The 8,879-nt window shown below is 35.9% G+C and overlaps 1 protein-coding gene across 1 annotated transcript; it reads left to right on the plus strand.

Annotated features, from left to right (window-relative positions):
* The first annotated feature begins 205 nt into the window (after positions 1–205).
* LOC115437035 (peptidyl-prolyl cis-trans isomerase FKBP1A-like) lies at positions 206–4,521 on the plus strand. Its single transcript, XM_030160109.1, has 4 exons — positions 206–327; positions 407–454; positions 3,696–3,808; positions 3,917–4,521. The coding sequence occupies exons 1-4, from the start codon at positions 291–293 to the stop codon at positions 4,040–4,042; spliced, it is 324 nt and encodes a 107-aa protein (XP_030015969.1). The 5' UTR covers positions 206–290; the 3' UTR covers positions 4,043–4,521.
* Positions 4,522–8,879: the final 4,358 nt, after the last annotated feature.

Below are 8,879 nucleotides of genomic sequence, written 5' to 3' on the forward strand. Positions count from 1 at the left end.
CAATCCTAGCTGAATTCATCCAGGATAACAGCTTTGGCCCGGTGAAATCGGCTGTCCTGGTTTTGTGAGACCACTGTCCCCCTGGTCACTGTGCTCCGTGTGCAGATGCAGCTGTGGGAACAACCCCGGCACGGCCTCAGCCACAGCGGAAAGGGAAAGGGCCTTTACGCTGCGTCTGACGTCACATTTACGTCTACTTGAACGAGCCAATCAGATGGCTTGATGTTCAGAGCACAACAACGGGACTCCGGTATTCGAGGAAGGGGCGAGAGAGAAGAGTGACGGACAAAATGGGAGTCCAGGTGGAGACACTGAGACCAGGCGACGGTAAGCGCATTTTTATTTAGCTTAGCACAAGATAAGCATCTTACATTTACGTTTTGACCGATTTATTGCTCTTTTTCAGGAAAGACCTTCCCGAAGAGGGGGACAAAGGTGTACGTGCACTATGTGGGTAGGTCCGCGCGCAGGCAGAGGCAGAACACCGCGTGGCTGTGGACACAGACACCGGATGTTTGGCTGTACAAAAGCTGTATCTGCCGCCCTTTAATAACCTAGAAGGCGATGGAAACAAGACCAAGCGCTAGCCCGCTGCCAAACAGTCATAGGAAACCTCGGTAATCGAATAAAATTGGTTCCGGTTATTGTTCGACGTTTTCCATTGATTTAAATACATTTTCGAGGCGTATAGATTCATTACTGCCCCCTGTGGCCGTAGAGCGCACTGCACTTACTGTCAGTGTACTTTAGCAGGGGTGTCAAACATGCGGCCCGGGGGCCAAATCCGGCCCGCCAAAGGGTCCAGTCTGGCCCTTAGGATGAATTTGTGAAATGCAAAAATTACACTGAAGATATTAATCCTTTTAGTTCAGGTTCCACATTCAGAACCATTCAATCTCAAGTGGGTTAGACCAGTAAAATACTATAATAATAACCTGTAAATAATGACAACTCTAACATTTTCTTTGTAAATGTTAACATTTTTATGTAATTTTACTGTATTTATACTAAAACAAACCATCATTTCTCTTAAAAAAGAATCACCTAAACAAATATGAACCTGAAATGTCTGAAGTGTAATTTTACCAATATTCTGTCTGTTATTAAATGTTTTGTGCATTTGTAGATCCACTTTGATCTGAAAGTTATAATGTACATGTGTAAATGATAAACTGAAGCATAAAACTGTTAAAATTGCAGTTATTTTTCTTAAGAAATTTCAAATTGTTTCTGTTGTTCACATTGTTTTAAAGGATAGTTTGAAGATGTAAACATTTTTATAATGTAATTTTACTTTTTTCGTTCTAAAACATGTAGAAAAGTTTGGCGTTGACATTGTCTGTATATTGTTATGTTGTTATTTTACTGGTTCAGCCCACTTCAGATCAAATTTGGCTAAATGCGGCCCCTGAACTAAAAGGAGTTTGACACCCCCCTGCTTTAGTGACTTAAAACTAGGGATGTAACGAAATGAAAATTTCATATCATGGTTATTGTGACCAAAATTATCATGGTTATCATTATTATCACGGTATTGTTGAAATTGTGCTCAAAATGTTCAGAAAGTACCAATACACACACTGAAATAATTTAACCAAGTTGTATTTTGAAAAGAACAATGACAACAAAATTAAAAAATAAAATAAAATAACTGGCACGATGTACCTTCTGTTGCAGAAACATTCAAATGTTAACCCTTAGTGGTCTGAGCCTATTTTGTCCGTTTTTCAAAACTTTTGATTTTGCCTTTATATACTATATAAACTAATGTTTACTATACCCATGTTTGGGATCTGTTTTTTCCGCACAGCTTCATCTATATCATCTATTATTTTTTTTACTTTAACCTACTAGATCAACATTAAAAGACAAAAAACACACAAAAAATATAAATCAGATTTGAAAATGTATATATTTTATTGCATAAATAACAAACAGATGTTTAACAAACCTTTTCAAAGACTTTAAAAGTGAATATTGGTTCCAAATATTAGGTATATAAAATCAAAATTGTAATAAATTAAACTATACTCAAATATTTGACATAAAAGCAGATCTTTACATAGGTGTTTTCTCCGGAAAAGTGCGGTAATCAAACACGGTTATCATGATAATTAGAATTTAAACGGTAACACTAACTGTCGGCAATTTTACCGCGGTTTATCATTATACCTGTAATCGTTACATTCCTACTTAAAACATGTCGAAAGACTTAAATGAGGTGGGTAGATTCTGTGTAAGATATTAGATTGGCAGATGAAAACACTTTTTACATGTACACTTGTCTCTGACTAACATTGATACTTGACCAGACAAAAATGTTACATCTTAATGTGTTCATGCCACAAATCTTAGGAAACCTATAACCCTGCTGAAGGAGTACTGTGGCTTTGTGACTTCACTGGTGTATCTTTGAACCCATAAAGACCCAAAAATCCACTGTTGAACAAAGCATCTATTGATCTAAACTGTTGATCCACTAATCCTGTCAACACATGTAAATAATTGGTGTAAAATGCAGTTTGTCATCATTTCATTGCCATCAGATATGACCCATTTGGACGTTCAGAGGCTCCATAGTGAATGTGGAAACACCATCATCTTCTACAACATTGATTCACCAGTAAAACCCATGGAGTTGGATCAGTGACTGAATGGAGACACCAGGTTTATGACCTGTTAAAGATATATTTTACTGAAAAAGTCACCTTCAGTTTTTTCTGTTTTGATACAACCATTGAATTTACTGAGCTTTTATGAACATCTACGTGTTCAGTCAATTAAAAATAGGAAAATAGATGATTTTCACTGGAAAAAAATGCTAAATTCAGAGGATAATGTAATAAATGGTGATAAATCAGTTGGGAAAGGTTAAATAGAGAGAACTTAATTTAGGAACTGTCACAAAGGTCACACTGGGTCCTTATGGGTTAAGAGAAACTAACAGTGAGACAAAGTAGCTGTGTTCCCATAAAATGCCAAGCAAATCTAAAAATGGATAGATATTTTATTCAACCCATAGGGAAATTTTTGAAAAGTTTCTGAAATGAAAACGTGTATAATGTGCATTTCCATAAACTGGTGTTAAGAGACTAACCTAAATTTACAGGTCACTGTCAGTGACATTACACGTCTGTAATAGATGAAATAGAAGAGACAGATTTTATTTTTCTATCTAAAATGGCAGTTGTGTATTTTTCACAGATGAATTATAGGAATAATTTTGGTCTTCTCATCGGTCCTCACCACCTGTCAAACCAGACGTGTTTTCACACTTTATCAGAATATCTCAGAAGACACAGAAAAGAGTTGATAAATCGCATGAGATGAATGTTCACCAAATCAGAATTTATTCAAAGAAGCTCTTTGATTCCATCATGCATATTTAATCTCTTGTGGGGAAAAAATGGCAAGATTTTGCAGTTTCCATATACATTTCCAATATGACATTTAAATGAGTTTGTGGAAACCTCTAATCGGGGCTGGTTAAATGCATGTCTAGAGGAAGCACCCGGACTGTCTCCCACATGGCAGATCACAGACTATTGTGTTTTTTGGCTAACCAGATAAGACTTTGTTATTTATAAATCTGTATCTTAATGAGATAAATTAATGGTTTTAAGTCTCGTTCCTACACATGTTTGTTTTTGCATCTAAAAAATGTCCACTTCAACTGCCTCCCATTTCTGCAACAGGTACACTCACAAATGGGAAAAAGTTTGACTCTTCTAGGGATCGCAGTGCGCCATTCGAGTTTATAATTGGAGCCGGTCAAGTAATTCGTGGTTGGGATGAGGGTGTCGCTCAGGTGAGGGGATAATATTTAACCCAAAATTATAATATGAATAATATCAGTTAAATATATGTAATTTTAATGACATGTAATGTTGATGCTGTTTCCTCCCTCCCTCCACAGATGAGTGTTGGTCAACTGGCCAGGTTGATTTGCACACCAGATTATGCTTATGGTGCCAGTGGATACCCACCAGTCATCCCACCTAATTCCACTCTGATCTTTGAAGTGGAGTTGCTCCAATGCTGAGTGTTTCTACCTACTCTTCAGTTTTTCATTCCGCCTCCATCTCTGGTAACAGTGTCATTAAAGGTGCTGTCGGTTGCATTTTTATATAAGTCTAGCAGTGATTCTGAAATCTTTGTATAATTGAGGATAGTAAATCACACAGTAGTGTTGAATGAGCTGATGTCCTGATGTTGTTGCTAGTGATATTGGTGTAAAAGAAGAGGGGACAGTTTTAGCAAATGCATTTAATGATTTTTCTGCAAAGTGTTGCTCACTCATTATGTTTTGAAATAATGGCTTTTGATAGCCTTCATTTATCAGCCTTTTGTTGCCATTTATATTAGAAAATAATCTTTTGATACTTTTCTTTTTCTGTTTGTGATGGAGGCCTTTTTTGTCACAATGTGGAATCAGTTTTTGGTAAAGTGTATCATCCATTTTAATAAATGGTCTTATCTGTGGGTATTGCACTCTTGCATTAAAAACATTGTTTAATGTCACATGCTTTCCTGTCATTAACTCGGACTATAGATAGATAAAATATACCAATCTGGGAAATTGCAAAGCAGCAACAGCATTTAGCATAGTTAAAAAAAAAACAAAAAACAAATAAACTAGAATACAAGAGCAAATATGTTGCATAATTATTTTTAGTTCTGTATAGCTTCATGTGTTTGTAGGGGTACATTATTTTTTTCCTCACATTTCATGTTTGTGAAGTACCAATGATAACTAAAAGCCCGTTTGTCTTTAGCTGGTATGACCCTGCCAGGGTCCACAAAAACAATGCAGTTTAACTGGAATCTGTTATTGTCTGTGGATTCAGGTGAAGTGATTTCAGCTATCTGCATCACTTTCATAAGAACACATGATGAAAAACCAGGCATTCATTTCAAAGATACAATTCAAATAAGTTTAAATTCTCAAAGTCAAAATTAGTCTTTAACATCTAAATAGGGTTGTTTTGGGTAGTGTAACTAGGGTTGTTTTGAGTAGTATTACCACAGTGGATCAGTGACATCTGCTGGAGAAAAAGGGGAAATTGCACTTTGAGAACTAGCACTGAAGCACTGACGCCTTCATTTGCACTGGGTAAATTTTGTGACAATACCATTATCAGCCTTGGGACCAAAAATCATAGGTTGAATTAGAGCACATGAAGAACCTACAGAGCCCAGGAAGGGATATGAAAAATAATAGAAGTAAAACACTTATCTATCAGATTATTCTGGATATACTGGATCAAACATAAACTGTTGTATTTTATCCATCAGCCAAACCTTGAAGATTTTATTAGTTTGTTCACATTAGTTAATTTCATTTCTAAGTTGTAGAAAAGTCGAGAAACACTGAATCACTACACTACAAAAGGAAAGTAGCTCAATTTGCTTTTGTTCATGGTCTTGAAGTTTGTGTTCGAGTCTGTGTTGTGCTTGGAGCTGGTCATTGTTAGTGTTGTACCCTGTTGCACAAAATACATATTATCATCTAATTCAAGCACTTTAAAAAAGCCACAGTGGACCAAAGTGCTGTACAGAAGACTAAAAGCACAATAAAAAAATGAATAAAAGCATTAAGAAACAATAAAATCAAATAAATAAAACAAAATAGAAAAACAGAAACAAACTGTCAACATTGCAAGAGTGTTAAAAGGCCAAGGAGAACAGGTGGGATTTAAGAAGAGATTTAAAATCAGGCTCGGAGGAGGCCTGTCTGATAAACAGAGGCAGGTTGGTCCACAGTCTGGGACCAGCAGCAGCAAAGGCCTGATATCTTCAGAGCTTGCATGTTGTTCTGGGCATCATCAAGGACAGCTGATCTGAGAGAGTGAGTGGGAGTGTATGTGTGAAGGAGCTCAGAGAGGCAGGGCGGTGCAAGACCATGGAGGTACAAACCACAGACATTTAGATTAGAAATGGAAGTAGCTCATGTTAGCAAACCACCAGCACAAAGGAGATTTAAAAAAAAAAAAGAAGTATTTATGGATTTTCAACAGCATAACATGGATGCATCATATTTTGTGTACATTTTTACTGTCCTTCTTAACATAAGTCCCCCCCAACTCAGATTTAAACATGCATGTAAATATATCTACCAAAAGACATCAGGAATATGAACAGGAGGCATAGCATTCACACAAAGTCTAGGTGTGAAAACACAGCAAAAGCAAAATAAATAAATAAAATAACATTAAATAAATAACAATTATATAATTTTTTTTTACAAAAGGTAACAATGGTGCAATTTAACAATATTACACCTTAGTTTATCATTTATATATGTGCATCACCACTTATGGATCACAGTGGCGCTACAAATACACAAAACATTTAGTAACAGACAGAATATTGGTACTATTCCACATAGTTCTCTTGAGAAATTTCAGGATATTCATATCTGTTCAGGTTATTCACATTTTTTATAAAAGGTTAGTCTGTAAATATAAACATTTTTGTGTAATTTTACTTTTTTTACCCAAAAAAAATGACAAAAATTTGTCACTTTTCATTATTCATAGATTGTTATGATTGTATTTTACTGGTTTGACCCACTTCAGACTGAATTGACCTGAAACGGTTTTCACATCCTTGATTGTTAATATCTTCATTATAATTTTTTCATTTCACAAATTCATCTCAGGGGCCTGATTGGACCCTTTAGCAGGCCAGTTTTGGCCCCCGGGCCGCATGTTTGACACCTGTGCTGTAACCTTTTTTTTTTTTTTTTTTTTTTTAAATAAACTTTATTTAAATACCCATTTACAATACTGTCAAACACTTAACATATAACACAATACACACAACACATAAGAATACAGATATAAAAATAAAATACAATCATAAAATCAGTACATGCACAGAATACATTTTCAACAATACATATACAAAACCAAACCAAATAAATAAATAGACATAAATAATCTCTTGTGTAAAATTTCATCAGTCAGAAGATTTATTAAATAACTTGTCATAGCTTTCCAGAAAAGTTCTATTCTTTGTATTATTAACAAGGCTTAATGAGTTATAAAGTGAGTTGAATTCAGTTAAAAAATGAGGAAAGGTTGGTTTAGAAGCTGAAATTTTTCTATGAATGAAATATTTACCCAATAAAATAAAAAAAAATTAACTAAATATTGCAGATATTTGTTCTCATTTTCATAATAACAGATAACATCTCTCAGGGAAAAACAGTATGATATGTTAACTTGGGTGAAGATATAAGAACACAAGTCAGACCAAAATTGTTTAGTGACGTTACATGAAAAAAACAAATGGTTTGTCCACAAAAAACACAGGACTTACTTACTTTTACATCCTTGAATTTTGAAATGAAAGAGTTGACAGGATATATCTTGTGAAGAACTTTGAAATTAATTTCTTTGACTTTGTTATGGATACAGTATTTGTGAGGTGAAAGCCCTGTTTTTTTCCCAGTCTATGTCCTCGAAATAAGAGTGCTGTTGTAGCCAATTTAGATTTGTGCTGCGTGTGTGTGTTTGTATGTGTGAAAGTGGGCGAGTATTTGTGGTGAGGCACTTGGTTGCTAGGGTCACCTGCACACCTGTGGGCATAGGTAGTAATTAGCCAGGCAGAGGTTATATAAGGGAGACGCAAGTGATCAGAGAAGATTTTTGAGCCATGGGAAGCCACACAGTTTTTCAACCGTGCCTGTGTGTGTGACCGTGAATGGGTGTTATTAGTAATTTTTTTGTCCTTTTGTATATGAGCTCATTTTAAGTCATTCAGCCCCTTTTGTAGGTGTTTTTTTTTTAAGATTTGCAAGTAAATAAAATATTAAACACACATCCATGGCAGACCTTGTTTTTACACACCATCACGAGTTGGAAATGGCTTCAAAATCCACAAGAGGCATTTTTTTGTAGCTAGATTGCCATTATAAGTGCCAATTAAAGCCGCAAGCGGCATCTAAAGGCCCTAGCCAAGGGCACGTCCAGTAGGAGTATGTCCATCGTTCAGCAGGTGGCACTCTAGCACCAAATTTCAATGTCTTCTGATGAATGGGTGAAGGCCTGGGAGATTGACAACTGATTCAAATTTGAGGCAAATATTTATTTGTATGTCCGAACTAAAGAAATTTTTGTGTAAGTAAATTTGAAGGGGGCGCTATGCAAGTAAAATTAAATTTCTTCCACTGAATGGGTGTACGCCTGCGAGATGTACCACTGAGTCAAATTTGAGCCAAATTGGTGTTCGTATGTCCGAATTAATGCAATTTTCGTGAAGGTAAATTTGTAGGGGGCGCTACTGAGCGAAGTGGCAATTTCTTTTGATAAATGGGTGTAGGCCTTGGAGATTGACAACTGATTCAAATTTGAGCCAAATTGGTGTTCGTATGTCTAACCTGAAGTAATTTTCATAAAGGTGAAATTGTAGGGGGCGCTATGGCACCGAATTTCAAATTTTTCTGATAAATGGGTGTAGGCCTGAGAGATAGACGTCTGAGTCAAATTTGAGCCAAATCGGTGTTCGTATGTCCGAACTGAAGCAATTTTAATAAAAGAAAATATTAAAAATTTTTGTAGGGGGCGCTGTAGTGCAAAATTGAGGTTTCTTTGATAAATAGGTGTAGGCCTGGGAAACAGATGTCTGAGTCAAATTTGAGCCAAATCGGTGTTCGTATGTCCGAACTGATGTCATTTTTGTAAATGTACATTTGTAGGGGGCGCTATAGTGCGAAATTTCAATTTCTTTTAATAAATGGGTGTAGGCCTGGGAGATGGACGTCTGAGTCAAATTTCAGCCAAATCGGTGTTTGTATGTCTAAGGTGAAGCAATTTTTGTGATGGTAAATTTTCGAAAAAACTTCGCAAAGTTTGCAACCTCGTCGCGCAAAAACG

The sequence above is a fragment of the Sphaeramia orbicularis genome, chromosome 17 (assembly GCF_902148855.1).
Source record: "Sphaeramia orbicularis chromosome 17, fSphaOr1.1, whole genome shotgun sequence".
Taxonomy (NCBI): Eukaryota; Metazoa; Chordata; class Actinopteri; order Kurtiformes; family Apogonidae; genus Sphaeramia; species Sphaeramia orbicularis.